The 22,014-nt window shown below is 43.8% G+C and overlaps 1 protein-coding gene across 1 annotated transcript; it reads right to left on the bottom strand.

The window, feature by feature from the left end:
• Nucleotides 1-5,303: 5,303 nt before the first annotated feature.
• Nucleotides 5,304-21,885, bottom strand: DEGS2 (delta 4-desaturase, sphingolipid 2; the record flags this gene model as incomplete). Its single annotated transcript, XM_082001058.1, has 3 exons — nucleotides 5,304-5,447; nucleotides 12,046-12,788; nucleotides 21,804-21,885. The coding sequence occupies 3 exons, from the start codon at nucleotides 21,883-21,885 to the stop codon at nucleotides 5,304-5,306; spliced, it is 969 nt and encodes a 322-aa protein (XP_081857184.1).
• Between the last annotated feature and the right edge of the window lie 129 nt (nucleotides 21,886-22,014).

Raw genomic sequence — 22,014 nt, 5'->3', positions numbered from 1 at the left:
TGATTGCAAAGCATTTGGACGGTACTAAGAATGCTTGGAAGATACGATCATTTCTAAGTGTACCAAGGTCATGCAAGATGGTGAGAGAGGACACCGGCACTGTCTTTGTTCTTATACCCTTTTTATTAGCAGACTCAGCACACTTTGAAGCTTGCTGCTGCCTTGGATTTGCTTCATTTTAAAAGTCTTAATCTAAAGAATATTAAATTTTAAATTTCTGGATTTTTTAGATTTCATCTGACACTGCACATTGGATTTGTCAGCCTTTTTTGTATTTTGTATTTGCTTATTTAAATGTATTACCTTTCTTTTTAGTAGTAGATAAGAACACACGTGAACCATTTGCTTTTGATAGATGACTTCAAAGTAATTTTACTAGTAGTCTGCAATGTAAATTAAGATCCTTTGCCAACAGAAATGTATTGTGGCATCACCAGAAAAAAGAGAGACATGTTAGTTGTCAGCCAACAAGTTCTTTGTCTCAGAGTTATCACAATATTAAAAAAATGGTACGTCAGTGCATCACAGTATCTGTGTTCATATTGGTAATAAACTGTTTATTGTCCACATGGTCCTGCCTGCCTTTGTTTCATTCATCCCTGGAGCTCCCGCACTTTTATGTCACTTAGGTTGACAACGAGGAGAAGGTGACCAAGACTCACTGTGGGGTGGCAGCTCTGTCCCAGCCAGTGCTGCAGAGCATGAGGAGAGAGCCTGAGCATCTTCTGGCTGGTGCAATGGCAACAGCCCTGCCGTCCTGTACAAGGAGATGTGGCTCTCCCCCGCCCGGCCCTCCTCGCATCGCCGGCCGAGCACCACCTTCTGCAGTCGGGCGGCAGCAACCTCAGCAACTTTTTGACAAAGTCAGTGAAGGACAGTGGCTGACGGCTCTTCTCAGGCCACCGCTAACTGTCCCGCTGTATCTCCTGCCATCAATGAAAAAAAAAAACCAGGTACCATCATCTGCATGTAGATGTAAGAGTTTCCAGTAAATAAAAAGGAGGTATTTATGCAGAACAAGGCCACCCAAGCCATTAAGACAATGCAAGCTGAAATCACTGGCATGGCAGTGCTGAACTAGAGGCTTATGAGGAGTCATCTGTTACTATCATCTCACATATTCCATTTGTTAATGTTGTGCAGGTCTTAAGGTTTATTTCACAGAAAGTGAAGTCAAAGATATGAGTACAGGATGACAAACACTCAACAGCACACACCCAGTCCTATCTTTCAGGTCACACAATTTTTTTCTTTAAAGCCATTCTTTCCACCAGCGCAATCTTGGGAGTTTCTGCTTGACTTCGTTTGGTGCAAGCTTTACATGGCAGTAGTCTTGATACCATCTTCTTGATAACTTTGTGCAAAAGGCAAGAGATCGGAGTTCAGATATTGAATTCTGTCAAATATTTTCCAAGCCCCCCTGCTTTGCTTCAGGCCTTCCTGAAGGTTTTGTTTTAAAAGCCAGACCTCATGGAGCATGGCAGCAGGCAGGAGGGACTGCCTGCCAGCAACAGGAGACCCAGGAGAGGAGACGGAGTGGGTCATGCTTTGCAGTTAGTTGTAAAATTTTATCTACTTTGGCTTGGAGAACATGGAGTTGTCCTTCAGCACTCTTCAAAGCAACCCCATCTGCCTTTTGGAAAACAGTCTGTTTTGCAATGTGGCTATACTGTAGATTAAATATAGGAAAAATGGGAGAAATCTGAGTTTAATGCAACAGTGAAGTCCAGACTGAGCCTGATTTCTGTTAGCTGCTCAATGCCGGAAGGCAGCAAGAGACAGGTTAGACAGTGGGGTAAGAGTTCCACATGGGAACTAAAGCAGGCAGACGTAGATGTGCACCATGACATGACAACCCCAAGACCAGGAGAAGACGCCTTTCCAGTAGGAAGAACACAGACAAGCATCAGTAACAGCAAAGATTATAATGCTCTGTTGCATAAATCTCATATAGTAGCTTATGCATTTCTTAATTATAAACCCATATAATGGCATACCTGACAATGGCAAGTACTTTTCAAAACTGCTGCCTCTCAGATGATCACAACCATTCTGTAAAACTCTCCCATAATCTTAATTAAGCTTCAGGAAGTTGGAGCCTGGCACGATTCACATTTTCCCTTGGAATGTGGCATTATGCCTAAGGTCAGTAATAACCGCGTTGTAATTTGGGCCGAGTGTACAGCCTGGATACGGTGCGCCCCTCTCTTAACATCAGCCACCTGCTGTAAATGAGGTTTTCTTACTTTCTTCTACCTTTGCAGGCCTCGTATAATTAAGATATAATGAGCTGAAGTTTGTACAGGGCAACTTAATAGCTGTGGGGGCAAGGTGCACAGGGGTGGAAGGGGAAGCTTGGCTGATGGGGCAAGGGAGCAGCCCTGGCATCACCAGCGCTTGGCTGGTTCCCAGCCTACGGCTCCAGCGACAGGGACGTGCAGAGCGGCTTATTTGCAGTAGTGGCTCTGCCAGAGGATTTCCCCCTCCCAGACACTAATTCAGTTTGCCTGTTGCCTCTCTAGAGAAGGGTGTCCCTTCATGTTGGGCTTGTTGAGGGTACTGCTGCAACAGGGCAGGCCAGAGGCATTTTACATCAGCAGAAATCAAAAGGGGCATTAAGCTCCACTGTGACCTATCATATAGCTATTCGTCCCTCCTGTCTCCTCTTGCCAGAGCATTAGCATGGCCACACAATGAAGGGGATCTGGGTTAATTTTTAAGCAAAGAGAATAAAACTATACATAACCCTAATGTACTTTTAACCTAGACCCATTTGCCCTGTGGTTCCAAAAAAAAAAAACAAACCCACCTTTCTGCCAACATTACTGGTAGTGTAGTGGGAAGTACAAGCGCCCGTGGAGAGGACAGGTACCCCTTCCCCGGCAGCACCCACACACATTGAAACTCAGCCTGCGCCGCACTCCTGCAGGCACCAGGCTTCCAGGCACTTCAAATTCCCACTGAGATGGAGAGCGCAGAGCAGGAGGTCTGTGCGGCTGTCCAGGCAAAGCAAGGTGGGACCATGATGGAAACACTGATGGGAGGCGGGCTAAGAAGCAGTTGCCAGCTTTGGTTACCCTCTGTTTACACCTCAGCCTCTGTGTCAGGCTAGGCTATAATCTATAGATGCCATAGATGACTGCATCAAGGAACAGCTGACTAAGGGAACTACAGAAAGGTCACTGTCCATGGAGGAGAAAGACAAGAGTCACATTGAGGAAGATAGCATAATCTTTATTATGGTTTTTGTATTAACTTGCTAAGATGGCCAAGCTTGCTAAGGACACGGGACGTTGAATACGTGATCGTGGAGTGCCAGCAACACTGAAGTAAATTAATGAAAAAGTGAAGCTCTTGACATAAGCACCAACACAAAGAAGTCAATGGACGTTGCCCCACCAAAGCCTCTTCCTTTAGGAGAAAAGGCACCTCAGAAAAACAGTGAAGTCTGAAGTGTCTCTCTTTTCCAGTAGAAGAACTAGACCAAAACAGTATCTGTGAATGAACTGGTATTCAGCCCCTGCATCACAAAAGATCTTGCACTGCTGAGAAAACCTGGGTATTTACCCAGCTGCCAAAATCAGACAGATGAAGAAAATGGAGGAGGAGCCCAAATTTCAGCAGGCTGTCTCAGCTGCCTGGTATGCCAGGCTAGTGAATGGACAGACTGACTCACTGGATCCAGCGCTGTAGGAGGAAGGAATGTAACTGTGTTTATTGAGGAAATCGGGCTTCCCCGGTCTAATAGCATACTCTGAGGGACCAGAAAAGAATTATTCTGCATTCCTCCTTTTTTACACACATTAATGTCCAGAAGAAGACAAAAGAGTCATACTGTGAGAGGGTTTGGGTATAAGAGGACCTTTATAGATCTATTCTCTTTCATCCACTTGGTAAGGAAAGAATTAAGTTGTCAGCTTTCCAGGGTGGAGTGAAGTTATAAGATGGCATCTGAACTCCTGACACCCACGATACTCTTCTGCTTGGAGAAAGGTATGGTGATTAAGGTTTTTGAGAATACAGAATTATTGAGGATAGCCAGAAGTTGATAGCTGGAGAGAACAGGCAGGAAGATTTAACTATTCCAGTGGGTAGAAATGGGAGATGAAGGCTAATCTCAATAGCACAAAGAAAGACACATAGGGAGAGAAACCACCCCAACTCCATGGTCCCTTAACGCCCATCCCCTCAACACCATCAGTGATGGCTTTTCTATAGTTGGAGTATCATGTTCTTCCCAAATGTCAAGTCAGTGCCCCTTGAATGACAGAGGGAAAAAGTTACAATTATTCTGAAAGCAGTTAGGAAGAAGTACCACCATGAAGTCTCCATGCCTTCACTGTCACATACTCCTAACTCCTATTCACAGAAAGGGCTATAATATAGAGAAGACCAAGAAAGATGATGAGGAATATTAACAACCTTGGTAAGCAGCAATTAAATCTAGAACCTTCCCACCCTCAGAAGGCCTTACCGTGCCGGAAAGTATGAGTAACGTGAAGTTATGAATACTGTTGAAAAGGTGAGTGAGAAAGGACCACCCCGTTCCTCCAGGGGCCCATTCATGCTGCTGATCAGACAGCAAGCAGAAGACTAAAGGAAGGGATTCTCCATGTCACAGTTCAGCTCTGCCACTATTAGATCCTAAGAATAGAAATAGATTCAGAAGAGATTTAGACAAAGCCCTGGAATAAAGGTCAAACAACAGCTACTAAAATAATGATCAAAATATATAAAAATATACACATATTTCATTGCATATACAAAATTTCTGCTACCAGCCATTATCAGAGGTAAGATATTAGATTAGACAAGACCTTGAGCTAAAAGCACCCTAGTGTTCTCCAGAAAGTATCATTTACTACTGCGTGCCAGTCCTCCCTGCATTCACAGTCCTGTGCACATAGAGCATCTACATCTAATCTGGCATGAAGAGAAACCGGTCCTAAACTACACACATGCATGCTCACACACGCACGCACCAAGCATTCTCCGTTGCAGACTAGGCCAAAACTCAGACTTAGGCACATGTGGCCCAGGAAGTTAATTCTAAGCCTAGACCAAAGGTTCACATAATCATAGCTCACTTTAATCTAGTTTTTCAGGGTTACGTACACAAATATCCTTTATTAAAAATTTTCAATAGTCTAAAACAGTGCATCCAATTGCTTCATTTTCACACTCATCCTCTTGGTCTAAGGAGCACACACCAATGCTACTTCAGCACACACAAGCATCCTTCTACAGAAAACTCGAGTCACTCAAACAAACAAAACACCAATGCAGCAGCCGGAGCTAGTCCGTTAGCTTTCCTTTGCCAGCTTGCAGAGTCTCTTAACCCTTGAATAAGGGCCAATAGCATCATCAAAAACAAAGTCCCACAGAACTCGAATCCAGGACTGGTGATGTGGGAGGTTATCGTAATATTCTGCCGCAATCTTCTTCACCTGGAAGAAGAAGAGAAAGAACGAGCTATTTAGCTGCACAGTGTCGGGTGTGTTTCAGTCTTCCTATTCAGATCTGATAGCACAGCCATAACCTGAATTTACCTGTTATTACTTGTGAGCTTCTGAAGTTCAGCCAAACAAGATGTACTTAAATAAATTTAGATACTTCTTAGCAGACTTATGATTTAAGTTTTGCCTCGCAATGTCAGAAGTCGAAAGATGATGGATCTCGGCTTTCAGTCAGAACTCTTTTCTCTCATTTGGGAGGTGGAGGGATCTCCACAATGAGATGACTAAAGCAGTTTATAAATTGCAAAGACTCCAACACACTGTATTTAAAGCCCTGTTCACCACTCATAATGCTTGTCTGCGGAGGGCTCCAGGTAGGAGAGAAACACCAACTGAGGAAATGCCAGACACAGCCTTGCCTAGACTTTGTTTTTTCTCCTCCATTCTGCTACTGCGACACAAATCTGAGAGACAGGTTCCTCCAGCAGGCAGAGGAGATTGCAGGGGCAATTCTCCTCAGCTTGGTGTTAAAAATGTTGCAAGATTCATTATTAGATCATGAGTCTACAAAATTTCATCCCAGTTACAAATCCCCAAGTCTTAAGACTGTGGCCATCAGAGAAGCATTGACCATCATTAGAGGTGGCGCTTGTAGTGGGAGTAAGGCCAGAACCAGAGGACAACGAGGTTTCAAACCTGGCGGGTTCAGGGGTCCATGAAGATTCCCAAGTTATCAATAGTCCCTGCTCCAGTTAGATGCTCTGTTTTTTGAACACACTTATGAAACAGCAGAGTCTGTTAATTGTTGTACACTTGCACATAACTGCTTGGGCATGGTTTTACTACAGCTCCGCCTCCCAGACAAACAAAGCTCTAGAGTAATTTGTCTCACTGGACAGCAAGACTTTTGTATTTAAAAACTCTGCTGAATTTTAAAGCCAGCTACGCTGAGCACAGTAAGAACTTCTAGTGAAGGTCGAAAGGGTTACATAAAAACTGTGATCTGGGAGGAGGATCCCATCAGCAGCTGGGGTGTAATGAGACAATCTTAACACAGCATTTTGACTGTTTGTGAAAAGGTAAGAATCCCAGCAAAAGTTATATTATAAGCCAGTACTGCTAATTCCTAGTTACCTCATTAAGTCAGCTTCCTAGCAGACACTTCCCTGTGATGTAGGTTGGGTAACGTGCAAGTTTGTTAAGAACTTTTACCTCTGTACCTCAGCCCCTATGCACTCCTTGTGCTTGTGGCATGGCAGCGCCATGTTGGAGGTGGCAGAGTCCATCTGGGTCTGGTTGTACTCTGCCTTTCGCTGAATACCTCTGACTTCCGAATAATTCCCCATACCCTGCTTCAAAGTGGTGGTCTGTGCTTCAAATGTGGTTCATTTTCAGTGTGGTTCAGGCAGTATCAGCATTTCCCCTTAGAGGTATTTGTTAACGACTGGAAGAAGGGTGATTTCCAGGCACTGGGTAAGATCTCTGGAGATGCAGATGTAGTTCCCTACACTCCTTCCATAACCACAGTCAGAAATAATTTAACTTGGGTTTTTGCATCCTCCCTTTTCCCAGCTGGGTAACTGAAATAGCCAGAGGATGAGTGTCAGGACTATTTAAACAGTGAACTCCCTTGATAAATGAAAGCCGCTAATGAGGCCTTATGCAGACACAAAGGGGGGCCTCAGATCCCCAGCCTCAAAAGCTTCACTCCAGCTCTGACACGGTCATTCCCTAGCACAGAAAATGCACAGATCTTCCCTCCCCACCTCCACTTTAGATGTTCCTTCTGAATTTTGACTTGCAACAGTAATTCAGCCCTCATCTATACTAGCCAAGTTTGTATGGCAAGTCTACCATTCCCCCCTTCTCCACAGCCCCCCTATATTTCTTGCCCACAGAAACAATGGTCTGAACCAGACGTGTTTTCTCAGCTGGTTATGTTATTCTGCAGGGCTCTTGATCATGGTAGGCCCTGACCACTACAAGGGCTTCAGAACATCTTTCTATATTGCCCCTTGCACATAGAAGCGGAGGATCACAGACACCAATGCAGCTCCTAGGAGCAATGTCTCAGGCAGTGGCTGTGCCCGCTGGCACCAAAGGCTAACTAAAAACGATGCCAGTGACGAAGTAGGAAAAAATGGCTCAGAGCAGAGGCCAATAAACAGGCTGTCTATGTTCAACCCAATAGTTTCCATACTTTAAGCAAACATGAGCAGCAGCATAGTCTGGACATAGTGCTGAAGAGCTCAGGTGGACACAACACGCAAGTATGGAAACTTGAACTTAAATATATTCCACACACATATTCTGCAGTTGTATTATAGATTTAAAAGAGGCACCTAGAATACCAGTATTATTGGATAATTAAGATGATTAATAAAAATACTCGGCAGTGAATTTTGAAGATGATCGTTCACGCCATATTCTGGTAGCAGGCAGCCCAGCCATGGCTGGAAAGCTGCTTGCCAGCACCAGGTGGTGGAGGAGTTGCATGTTCACCAAGCCTATCTGTTTAGCACCTTCCTGCAGAGTATGGTGGCAGCTCATCCTGAATGAGAAGCCCAGTATGGAAACCACAGGAGACGACCAGGGACTTGCACTGGAGTGCGTTACCCTAGATCAGCTGCAGGACAGTGACTCACACCTGCACGAGGTAGTTCTTTGCTCTGCATGGTTGTGCCCAGCAGCACCTCGTGCAGGGAGGTGGGCAGCACTTGCACCACCGGCGAGGTCCCTCTGCTCTGGGCAGGACAACTGTATGAGATGTACAGAAACAACGGAGAGGAGAAGGTAAACTGCAATAAAATATTTGTGACAAAGGAATGGGGAAAAGGGAAAATTTAACGAATGCAATTAGAGGGAGGACTTCAGAAGGGTTTTCGTATGGAAAAGACAAGGAAGTTTGTTAGGTGCATGTTCCCATTTTGCTATCACATGGCAGGAGAGAATTTTAAAAGTGGTTTCTCTTTTACAATGGATCTATGCAGAAGTTTCCCAACAAAAACAGTTCATGTATTATAATTTCTTTCAGCATCTCCATATGTAAAACAAAATTATCACCTCCTTACCTACCAGAAAATCTGGGGGGTGGGAGGCCAGAAAGTAATTGGGTTTTAATGCAGGTCCCCTTTTAAATACAACATTAAAGTACATCTATTAAGTATGTTTGAGGCTGGAAGCGTCATCCTCCATGTTGCATTCTGGATGCAGTATAAAACCTGCAGATGGCAGCTTCCAGGTAGCAAGTTTTGCAGCCAGATCATAGGTCGTTGCAATGATTATGGCACTGTGACAAAGCATTCCTAGATCCTTCTCCCAACTTCCCCCTCAAGCTCTCCATATGGCATTGGTGATGGTCCATTTGCTTCAATTCCTCCCTCCCTTGCTCAACTGTAAGTCTTAACTCATTTCTAGTTGTGAATGGAAGTTATCATGGAAGGATAACAAGAGATCACAAAGTCTGCAAGAAGCTTATTTAGGCACTTGGTATCTGGTATATTGAAGCTTTTCTTCAAGTAGATCAAGGTGGTAGTAAGAAATCACATCTTTTAGAATGAAACTTTGCTCCTGGTTTTGTGGTTGTAGAGCACAGCAACAGGACCCCAATCCCATTTCACTCTATCAGATAGGTGCAGAAGTTAAACACAGCCTAATATTTAACCACGTATGCTATAGACCCTTTGTCCTGGGGCTATATAGACGCTAGAGATCCTTATAACAAGAAGCTGAAAAATTATGTTTAGAATGCTAGAAGGCATATTACAGAAGTTCTCTCCATAGTTTTGACGAGGGAAAGCACTCAAGTTAACCCTCCTGGCCACCACAGGGTTAATGAAATCTGCAATTCAAAACCAGCACATGTACCATGTTTTCCAGTCTTGTCTGTCTAATAAATCTGGTTTCATACCATGTCTTTTCCTTTTCCCACAAGCTTAATGAGTAACTAGTTTGCCTCTGGTAACACTGCAGTTTTTATTGCAGTTTGTAGGAAGAGTACTGAGTTCCTCCTTCTTCTCCTGTCCCTTCTCTCCATAAATATAGTCAATCCTTCAGATAACGAAGGATGGATCTTTTTACTCATTTGGTAAACAATGCAATATTTTATAGTTATAATGCTTCATGCAAAGACTAATCTAGTCGTAAGTCTATAGGGTATTTTTTTATAGCAGGTCCCTCATTGTAATGTTAAATTTCATGGTCTCTTGTGTAATCTCTCATTATACTAGTGGGACAAGTTCTTACTGCACACTCATGTCACTCATCTTTAATATCTATAAGCTTACAGCACAGCCTAATTATTCCTCTTTCAAATCCGTCACACTCCTAGGGTAAAGGTCTTTCCAGTGGCAAACACATTACTCGGAACATTCTGAATGAGACACCTGCAACAAAGGACAAAGCTGAATTTACTTTTCTGATAAGCAAATGGAAGAGTCAGTTACTTTCCAAGATTAAGATCCAGTTATTCTCTGACTCTATTTCTCCCCTGCTCTCAATCACGCAGGAACCAAATAAAGATCTTTATTCCACTTTCTACTTGCCAACAATTAAAAATAAAAATAGCTATAGTGAGAGGTCATCCATATTAGACAATTAGGCACTTGAACTTCTAATAGCTGAAGAGACTAGATCTGAAAAAAAAATAGACCTTTGCTGAGTGAGGAGTTTGCTGGGAGCTTAAGCAGGGGAGAGCGATGGGAGGTTTCTACACCTGCCTGTTATGAAGTTCAAACATTAAAGCTATCCAGAGAGGATCTGTCCCCTTATCTCCTTCCACCAAACAGGCAGCCAATTTTTCTTCTCAATTTGCAGAAATGAATAGCCAAGTTGTTTTAATGGACAAAGGATTTTCTACAGTAACTGTTTTGCCAAAGGATTGCCACTTCCTAGTAGATTTTCACTTGTAATTGGTCACTCATCAAAGACAAAGTTTTCCACATAGCTCTGTCAGGCAACAACGATTGACAAGCCTGATAGCTCGTCCACCAGCACTGCGTCTCAGTTGCCCAAGAGCTAGAAACACATGAACACGAGCTCATGAAATTCAACTAATAACTCTATCCTTTTTACACAGGAGGGCAGACGCTTCCAGCTGCTGCACAGCCTCGAGGAATTAGGCTGAACTATTTGTGGTGTGGGTGGGGAAGAGCTTTTCAGGTCTCAATCAAGTCTGGAGCAACAGTCCTGGCAAGTTCAATTAGTCACTCACCTCCCATGTGTAAGACACAGAGCTAACCTCCTTCTCTTTTTCTATTTACATTTCAGTAATCTAAGTATCTAAGCCTATCTAACAAGTTTGAACATCTGAAACTAAAGCTAAGCTCATGCACTTCCCAGCTGAGCTATCGGGTGTATCAGCAATGGGAGCCTGACAGAAGAACTTCACATGCGAGCATGGGCTGCTTTGCCGGCTGCTCAGAACCCCATCAGGAATGACTAGCTTCCCCAGGACAGACCTCCAGCAGTAAAGGAGGTGTGTTAAAACAGAACTGCAGGCTATATAGAGGCTCCCCACACTCTTCTACACCACAAGAAAATCTCTTGGTTTGAATCTCCTCTCAGACAGTGTTTCTGTGATGAAGAGCATTAACCCATAAAGCAGAGTTTGCCTGGATATACCATCATAAATGTTGTACTGTTGTATGCAGTAGTGGGGCGGTCACAGCTCCTGAACCTCAGACTCCTCAGCTCTACCTCCACCTCATGAGGATGTTGCAGTGGTAGCCCCCAACTTTGCATGAGACCACAGACAGGAGATGTTTCCTTCCTATTGTGCCAGAGGATTTGTATGTAGGAGTAATACTTCAAAGTCGCGTACCTCTAACACTGTGAGCACCTGCTGAGGAAACCCTGTATTAAAACCCAGAAGAGCAGCTACATACCTGGAAGGAGATTGAAAACCATTCCTAGACACCTGGGCTTTGCAAATTTGATTCCCACAACTGATAAAATGTAAACAAAAAGGGGCTTAACTTTCAAAAGAGGAAAGCCACAGTTCTTTCCCCATGACAGATCAGGCATCCTCAGTTTCTGTAGGTGGGGCAGCAGAGCTAAAACAAGTCATGTAGAATTAGGCTGTATTTTCTAGTGTTATTTGTTTCAGGCTGGAACATACTCCAACACGTATATCATCTCAAAAATAGGAAGACTTTTGTTTGATGTTAATCAAGCAATACAGTTTGCAGATTGATCATTAGACAAATTTCAAGTAGTAATTGCCACCTGCCTCACTTTAGATGGGCCTTGAAAAATTTCAGAGATGAAACCTAGTGGCTGAGGGAAGGAAATGGAGAAATTTAGGGCACTGTTTGCAGATTTTTGTGATGCAAAAAGTATTCCTCAAGCCCTCTGAGGCTCAGATGTTCTTGTTTCCATCAAATTAAATATTACAGCAGTTTGGCAGCCATTTCTCTCAATCTCATGCTTAAAATGAAAGGACTAGAAACAAATCCAAAAAGCTTTCTTATTTTTTCCTTTTTTTTTTCTTATTAAAATTATTCCATTGCTATGATTTGGAGTGACTTCTTTGATACAGTTTAGCAGCTTTTATAAAAATCCAATTCACTCGTGCTCATGCCATACTTACCATTGGCAGTTTGCATCCGGGAATGCTGGGGAAGTCATGGTGCTCCATGTGGTAGCCTACATTAAAGGTGAGCCAGTTCAGAGGTCCATAATAAGAGTATGTCTCATACCCTTTTAAGAACATATAGTGTTCTGCTATGAAGTGCCCAGAAATGGGATGTAAACCCATGCAAAGAATTGTACCTGCTATTAAGTAAATAATAGGTTTCAGCCCCCAAAGATAGTAAATGATAAGGTCTACAGAAAACTGGACGAGAGCATTAAAAATTTCCATCCGTGTAATTGCTTTGGGGTTCACATACAGTGGTCTCAGGCTGTAGAACAGAGGCTGGAGGAAAAGCCAAAGCAGTTTCCGAAGTGGCGTGCAGAAGAACCAGCCTTCAAAGTCTGTGGGAATGTCCACATCCAGGCTGTCCCCACCAAGGTACCGATGATGGTCAATGTGGTATTTCTTGAAGGAGGCAGAATAAGGGATGCCAATTGGCAAGTTGGCAAAGACTGCAAACCATCGGTTCCACTTGGCCTGCTTGTTCCCAAAGGCGACGTTGTGCGAAATATCATGGATGGCTAGGGTCAGCGAATGGTTGATGCAACCCCCAAAAGCATAAGCCCAGAAAAAAATCCATTTCCAAGATAAGTCTTTCACCAGGTAGCATGCTAGAAACTGCATGAAAACCATTCCAGATACAATCCACTTTAAATGTGGATCTGGTCCCATCAGAGTCTTGATCTCTGGATACTTTGCTAAAGGGAAAAATGTGGAGAAAAACCTCATTAGATCACGGTTGGGTAAACATAAATCACTACTGGGACTCTCTATTTCTATCAGCCTACGTTTGAGGCCCTAGTTTTATAAAATGGCAATTCCAAAGCAGAGTTGCCACTACAGTGAAAGCTTCACTAACGTATGGGCTTCACTCCCACTTCCAGCATTATGTCCAATTGTGATTGACATTGATATATATAGATATATAGAGACATATTAAAAAAAATTACCCTGATGGTCGGTATGTGGCATCATGTGCCTTCAAAACAATGAGTATTCCTTCACAACAATGAGTATTAGTATGCCACATCCCACCAGATTTAAATCCTAAGAAGCACCTTCTGTCAAGTTTTCAATTTCCTTTTTAATTTTGCCCAGTCCAGATGCTGTTTTCCACAAAAGGGATACAACTGCCTTCTTTGTAGCCCTTTTCACACTGTTGCTTCAGACATACTAGCAGGGCAAGAGGGCTGAGCAACAGGCTCGCCAGGTTTTGCTCTGTGGTTAGATGACAAATGTAACATAAAAAAAAAAATTCCAAAGTATTTGAGTGTTCACTAGTGCTTACAACATGTACAACTCTTTGCACATGGTAACATCACAGGAAAGTCAGTAATATCAGGAATCTGTAAGACAGAAAAGTTTTCTCTGCTCCCATTCATTAGCCTGTTCCCAAGTCACGTACCAAAACCAGGCATGAAAGCTACACAGATAATCACACAACAGCTTCATGCAGCCTCACAAATACTGCAGTATAGCATCAGAGAGATGTGGGCTAAGCTTGCCAGGTCTGGACCAGCTTCAGGCCAGGACCAGCTTACTGATCTTTTGTTCTACTGGCCATTCATTTGTCCTTTTAAGAAAAAAAAAGTACACAGTAGAGCTTATCTTAGGTGCTGTTCATTGCTTCAGATCTCTATTACAAGCCCACACTTCTCACTTCCACTATTAACTTGCACATGTATTTTTCCACTGTTTTATGGCTTTTACCCATCTACTGGCCTCCTTCCTTTAACTCACACTCTGCATTTCTCAATAATTACAGCTTACACAAAGACGGTATGACAAGTCACTCATTCTGAACCCTGAGGTTACATGGTGTGTCCCCATAAGTTTGATAGCCCCATTTTATGAATACAAAAGTAAATATCAGCTGACTGTCACAGTATGATACCAATGCAATAAAACCAGATTAAAATGATTTGCATCTATGCGGATGTATATACTATAAACAAGCGCTGGAGACAATACATGTAACTCCATGTGACCTTGCAAGCAGTGGCAGGTACTGAGTGCAGGATGCAGAGAAGGGGTTTTTTATAGAAGTGAACCCTGAGAAGTTTGCAGAAATTCAGAGAGATGAAGCACTGCTTAAGGAAGCGGGTTGATGTGTCATGCTCTGCAGCCATTCAGACAACTTTTGAGCCTGTTGGCCAACTAGCAGCCCAGCTTGTCAGAGATCAAAGCCAATAAAGATTAGAGAATTGCTCTGAATATGAGAAAAGAGATATTCTCAATTCTTCCTCTTGTGAGGACAAGAGGGCAAAAGTCACAATGAGGCGTAGTCAGGCAAAAGAGATTTTTCTAAGTGGTGGGAAAGATCTAGTAGAAGTTCACATCTTTCTAAAGTCAGACACACTTTTTGATAAAAATCTCTGGAAAGCCCAGGGGTTTTTGGTATTGTCCTTGTTTTTGCAGTTTTTGAAATTACAGTTTTCACACTAGAAATGCTAACATGCCAGAAATTTTTCTTTGGTATCTACACAGGTACCAAAATTTTTCACAAAGTGCTGGGATATCCATTCTAAAGAATAACTTGATCTAATGACCTGGTCAGAAAATCTGTTACAGAAATACAATTTTATGTAGCTTAATGTCCTGCTTAGGGGCACCTGTCCAAAACCCAGAAAACCCATTAATAAGTCAGTCCACCTCAAATTTTCCGTCATGCAGTTGGTAGAGATAAGTTACTGCAGTCACCAGAAGAGATGAAGAAATGTAAAGCAACCAATTCTATTCCTCAGCCTGGTCAAACTGAAGCAACTTTGACCAAAAAAAAGTTTTAATGAGATGGGCAAATGACTAAGAGATGCTTTATGTCGTAGTTTGAGAACAATGGAAGTTTTCAACCTGTTTCTTTTTGTGGCAGCTAACAAGGATTGCAGATTACGTTTAAGAGGTTTCAGAGTAGTAACTGCCAACTGGCAGCAACAGTGTCTGCAGGCAGCAATGCAGGTAGGTTGCATTTATTGCAGGTGACAACTATTAAGTAACTTGCTAAGGTTTAATATTAAATTCAACACATGATTAACGCCTCTCCAACAGTAAATTTTTGCATACTAGTTAAACCACAATACTGTGTCTGTTTATCATTAATAATGATAAACCCTTCCTGTTTCCCATGGCATGGAGAAACTTCAGGTGGGGCTGCTAGGCTCACGGAGGCTAAAAGCCCTGCTGGTGGTGTAGCCTGATAGGGACCTTTTTGTTCAGGAGCACTTCACATACAAAATGTTGCATGCTGACCCTTTCAAAATTTGAGGCCAAGCACTCTTCAGTGAGACACATTTAATCTCGGATTAAGTGATCCTGATGACTGCAATTTGTATATAACGTTCTGACACAAATATGTGACAACATAAATATGCATCTAATTTTCCCCTCATGTTCATGCCTTGCAGTTAGCTGACGAAATGCTAGTAAGACAGAGCACTGACAGTTGAAAAACCCAGACAATCCTGCAAGGCTGCTGTGCAAACCAGACATTGGCCATTTACAAGTCCCTAAGGCAACAGAATCAGAGACAGGGCTACTGCTGTGCAGTGCTGAACCAGGAGCCGTAAAGGATTATCAGACCTGTAGCAGCCACACAGTAAAGACCATCTTTTTTTCCTACACTTTGCACTTTGAGACGTAAACAGACACCTACTCTCCACTCTTGAGACTGCTAGTTTCACACTGCGAGGCATCTGAGCAGATATTTTCATCATGCTGCTCTTTCCTGAATTGCTTCCATTTTGGTCTTCCTGAGCACTTTTCCATTATAAAAATGATGAGCTTCTATATGGCCAGGGTCCATTGCTTCCCAACAAGCACTGGGTCAGGGCTAATACATGATGATGGGCATGAAGGGTAATCTATAGTGAGCTCTTCATTATGCACAATCATGGCATGGAGGGGGCACAGGAATAGGAGAAAAAAAATCCATCATTCATCCCTTCTAGATAAGGGAGGGGGGCCACAAAGTTAAGTGACCACATGGGACCAGGATTTGCCCTTTAGAGTACAGCAGGACCAGAACAGCTCCAGCTACTCTGATGTCTCCACAGCAGATCCTCCAGCCTCCAGCTTATTGAGAAAGTATGTTAGCTCAGCCCAGGAGACAGCTTATCCACATGCACTGCTTCTAGTTGTCCAGACTGAGCCATTGTACTGCCATTTGGAGGGTGGGGATACAGGTGTAGATGTACAGCTCTACAGAGTCATGACTCTTCTGTCTCCAAGGTCAGCACACTGCAAAAGCAGTGCAGGCACTTTAGTACAGTGGGTAGAGGTAGTTAATAATTCTGCCCAGGCAGCTCCACAGTCATCACACCATAACATCAGAGCAGCTGAAATCTGCACCATGATGATGAAAGACAGCATTTCATACTTGTACAACAGTGTGGATGAAAGAACAGCAGTCAAGAGAGAATGAATGCTGCAAGCATATTTTCAGAAGTGTTCGTAATTCTGAAACAATTCATTTACGGACTTAACATTTCATGGAGAGCAATCCACTGTTGTGTGTAACCATCAGTCACCTTTCTAGAGGCATGCCTCACTCTGAAACACTACTGAAGAATTACTCTGACTACACATTTTTTCCTTAATGCCCTTCTCTGGAGATCCAGGAGCACTCACCATAGCCCTACAGCGATCCTCAGTTAGGGCTGGAGTAATTGCTCCTGGAGAAGCTGTCAGTCACTAGGTCCTGGTGTTCTTCCTCCTCAGAAGACACCAAATATCTTGTTCTGCACCCTCACTCATCCTCTGTTCCCACTGACAGTGTTCCTCAGATGACTCAGAAGAGACCCAGTTAGACATCAGTGATGGCACCAGACACAATTTCTCGTTGATGTGACACCACATACTTAGCATTTGCATGTTTTGGCATACATGGGATTTGGATGTGAGCAAGAGCAGGAGCTGCCCACAAACCCACAGGTTTAAAGGAGCAGCAGCCCTACCCACATCCATGAGACACTAGTAGTGACAAGAGAAGACATTTAATTTAATCTTCCTTTATTTTGACCACAAGTGCAGCATACAGGTATAGTCAAAGTGTCAATACTACTCAGTTTGGAAAGCCTGTTAAACAGAAGGGCGGGGAAAAAAATAAAAATCTCTGTGATGCTGCTGTCCTGGACTATGTTCTATCAGCTGGGAGTCCCTGCCAGAACAAATAAGAGACACCAGGCACAGGATGTTAGCTTTACTACCCTGTGCCCTACGCTGGAGCTCTATTTGTACCAAAAAATAAACAAAACAAAAGAAGTCAGTTTGCTGACATGATAGCATTTTGCCTTTTAGCAGCTCAGCTCATGAACATGCTCATAAAAAGCACACTCGAGCTATATTTAATTCAAACCATACACGAGCCAGGACACAGGTAGGACACACACAGAGGACGATGTGTATGACAAAAGCTTCTGGCTTTGCACAGTCTCCTGCCCCCGCCAGTACACAAATTAATATGAAACCTTTTTAGCCCAACACTGAAGTTTTATATATCCATTGTGCAAGGGTAAAGGTCTTAATCTTGTATTTGCCACCCACAAGGTCCTAAATTGTTTTGTGCTGGCAGGTCCAAGGGAGCTGGGTCACCCAGAAGTGCCCACCAGAGGCAAAGCACCGTGGTGGTGCCACATTGCTGGTGTTGGCAGAGCTGGATGGTGTCAGCACATCACTATGAAAGCAGCTATGACCTGTTCATTTACATTTGTTTATTAGCAGGTTCAGAGTAAAGGAATGTAGGAATGCTAGAAAGAGGGCTTCCAACTCCCTCAGAAACAAAAACCTGCAACATAGAGTCAGCTGAAGCCTTCAGTTGCACTTAATACATTTTCAGCAGAAGACCACAAGTGCCTAAAAGAGTGACTTTCTGCTCACATGATTCATTGCATAGGTGATCCCCACAGGGAGTTGGCATGAGATGCCCCATCCCTGGAAACATTCAAGGTCAGGTTGGACGGGGCTCTGCGCAACCTGCTCTAGTTAATGATGTCCCTGCTCATTGCAGGGAGGTTGGATTAGATGAGCTTTAAAGATCCCTTCCAACCCAAAGATTCTGTGATTCTATGAGCACTGAGATAGCAGCTATTCTGAGAGAGCATGCACATCAGTGGCAGCACTGTGCCCACGTACTGCAGCAGAAAGGGGAAACAGACTCACAGAGTCTTTGCCAGAAGCACACGTAATTCAGAGCTTTGATTTAAGCTAAGCAGATATGCATCTTGCACATTTCAGTAGGTACAATTTATCAGAATTTTCATAAATGTGAGGTTTAAATAAGCAACAGCAGAGTCAGCTATAAGAAATAGCAGACTAATCTCTAAATAAGTGAGCAGAGCTGGAAGCTATTATACCTAAATCGACTAAACGATAAAATAAAATAGGTTTTGGCTTTTTTGTTTCATGCCACACCCACAGGCTAACGTCAACCTTTCTACAGGATGAAGCACATATAAAACACTCGCACCATCTTTACTCCAAATAACTTGCCAAAGAACCAATTATATAATTATTAATTATTCTTGAATGTTAGGTCATTTTCAGATGCTCCTAGCCTACCCTGAGCAACGCTGATTCAGCCTTCATCTTCAGCAGCAAACAAGGGCTTCCCTAAGGATCCTGTGAGGCAAGACATTTTCTGACCAACCTATAGTAATTTTATATAGTTAGATCCAACCCACAGCACAAATAAGATCTTATTCTTTCCATGCCACAACACTTTGCTCATTGCTCACATTTGGAAAACTGTTTGGAGGTGAAATGACCACACATTGTGGGCTTGCGGTGTTACCAGCATCTGAGCAATGATTTTCTTCATCTTCTCTCAAGACCAGAAAAAACAACAACAGTTCCCTCTGTGTAAGATCATAGTTCTACAAGTGTTTTTAAATTCACCAGACTCTTCCTGCCACTAAAAAGAAGTAGAAATCCTACTGCTGCTAGAAGTAGGTATCTCCTCTATGCTATACCCAGTCACTTGCTCTCCCGCGAATAGCATTCGTGTAACTATGCTGCAAGGCTAAGCAGATCTAGATGGAAAAAAACTTTCTTCTGTCAGGTTAGTTTTTAGCCAGGTCTTTCCCTAACACAGCTCGCTGCAGGGTTACACAAATCTCAGACCTGACACAAGACACTAACAGGCTTTTCATAAACAAGAGGGTGAGAAAACAGCAATGAAACAAATCCATTTCATAAACTGAAAAGCGTGAATAACATGTTCAGGAACATGAATAATGGGATCAGGGTCGAAGTGCCAGCTTGGCAAGAGATCTCCACTGTAACTTAGAAGCAGTTGGCACCTAAACAGTACCACGCACAAGTTACATTTCAATACCTAGAGTCTAAGAGGAAGATACTACAAAGAGATAACAGAGAAAGTATCACCTCTCCCTTACGCAAAATGTTGATCCATTTGCTGGTATAATTATAGCAGTTAGGAATCACAATCCTAGTAGGCTCACCTAGCACAAGAGCGTCCCGCCATAAGTTAGCTTCCAGCCCGCCCAGTTGACATACACAGGTCATAGCTCTGCTGCTCAACGGGAACAGGTTGCCCAGAGAAGTTGTGGATGCCCCATCCCTGGGGGTGGGGTCAGGTTGGATGGGGCTTTGGGGAACCTGGTCTAGTGAAAGAAGTCCCTGCCTATGGTAGGGGGGGTTAGAATCACAGAGTTATCATTCAGACATATTGTCACCAACTACAAAAGTCTTACAGACACCTGGACTACCAACTCTCAAGCCAGGACATACAACTTTGTGACAGACAATTATCCCTCAGTTGCTCTAGAGAAACATATTGGGGCAACATCTTAAGCAAACACCACTTAGGTAGAAAGAAACTGTCTTATGTGTTTGTCAGTTTGCCCATATTTTTTTCCTAGTGGATAATTTCAATTTGCATTTAAGTCCAAGTAGCCTTGCCTGAGAGAGACAAACATTTCAAAAAGCTGCAGCCTAAACAGAAAACAAACAAGTTTCAGTGCTTAGCAACTAAATCATTAACCTATTGGGAGGAAAATATTTCCTTTACCAGCATGGAATGCTGTCCCCAAGGCACTTCTATATACAAAAACATAAAATATGTGGATATTTATACATATTTTTCATATGTATGTAAGATTCTTACAGTGCACTCCAGCTCAATAGACATGAGACACTTTGGTAAGTACATACCCTAGATACCAGGGGTTTTCTGACCCTCAGGCCCTGAATAATACAGTGATGATCATTATACCAACATCATATGGGATATCATGATAGTTTCCACAACTTCTGGTAACATTTTGGTATTTGTGACACTAGTTGCATGATCCATTCTGCCCTGTCAGATTGTTCTGTCCACATCTTCCATGTCTGTCTTTCCATGTCATATTTCTCCATGCCCTTCCTTCAGCTTCCACAGCTAGGGCAGAGGGAGCTGCAGGGAAGGAGATGGACCTTGGTTCCAGTTGCTTGTTCTGAATCCAAAGAACGTGGGGACAAAACCTCTGCAAGTATGGAGTTGAAGGGTTCTGAAAAAGAGAGCCTACTGCAGCAAGGGTAAGGCAGTCCAACTGCTCCTATACCACTACCTTACAATACAACTTTCAGCTACTCTATAGCAAGATCAGGAAAGCAAGAGATTAGCATGGGAAGAGACCCACCGTACACACTCCTGCTTGTAGCTCACCAAAACATAGTTCCCTTGCCTATAAGGCTGAGTAGCATGGCACCAAGGAGCATAATTTTCTATAATGACATCATGTGACTCGCTATCATTATGACATGGTAAAATAATTATTATTTTCCTGAATATAGTTCAAACCTCGACCAGGATATTCCACCACCACAACTATACCAGAAATGTTTTTGTAATTTAGATTAATCCTGGATTAATCTATTAGATTGTGGAGGAGTTAAGAAACTACACCTAGTTATCATAGACCCTGCACAGCAGCTCAGCCACAAGCCAGTGCCTTCCTTTATAAAAGATCTTTAAAAACTTTATCCTACTCATTAAACGGAAGAAATAAAACATAACCAAACGACCCAAATAGAAAAGGGGGAGGGCAGGGGGAAATCAAAATCTTCTTTATTAATAAGGTGTTGAAAAGTTATTTTCAGGACATACGCAACAATATTGTGCAACAATTCTTAATTATTAGTTCCTATCAGAAACTACCTTCAGAAAAGCCCAAACCCACAAACCCAAAGCCTCACAACTCAGCGTGTGCGCGGCTAAACGCTGCCTGCACAATCTGAAAACACCAGCGCGCACCCCGTCCCTGTCAAGCAGCGGGGACTTTCTGTCGTTCTCTAGCAATCACTCGCCTATATCCTTATTTATTTTATCGCACTACCAGGACACCGGGAGAACCCGCCTGTCGGAGGGCTCCCCACCGCCCGCCCCGGGCGCGCTGCGGGGACGCGGGCGCAGCCCTGGCCGCGGTCGATCGCCCCGCAATGTCGCCCCGCCAGCGCCGGCTCCCCCGCCCGGGTAGCCCGGCTGGGTTCGGCGGGACGCCGAGCCTCCCCGCTGCCTCCGGACGGCGAAGCGGCGCTGGGAGAGTGTGGGAGAGCAGCACCCCCCGGGGGAAAGACCCCTCTAAGCCCACCAGGCCGCAGCGCGGCCAGTGCCCCGACCCGCTCCCAGCGCCGACAGCCCGCAGCTCCCGCCCAGGGCTGCAATCCCGCCCGGCTGCCTGCCCCGACGGCGGCCGCTTCCGAGCCCCTCGGCGTACCCAGGATCTCTTTCCTGCGCTGCGTGTGGGGCTGCTCCGTGTAGACCCACTCGAAGTCCTCGCGAGTGACGCGGTTACCCATGGCTCCCGCTCCGCTCCACGCCGCTCCGCGCTGCCCTTATATCTCCGCGCCCAGCGGAGAGGCGGCTCCGCCTGCCTCCTGCCTCCGCCCCGCCGGCTGCCTCTCGCCTCCGGCGGGCACCGGGGCTGC

Source organism: Phaethon aethereus (assembly GCF_964289735.1).
Source record: "Phaethon aethereus genome assembly, chromosome: 5".
NCBI classification, from domain to species: Eukaryota; Metazoa; Chordata; class Aves; order Phaethontiformes; family Phaethontidae; genus Phaethon; species Phaethon aethereus.
This window is presented reverse-complemented; position numbering and strand designations above follow the sequence as displayed.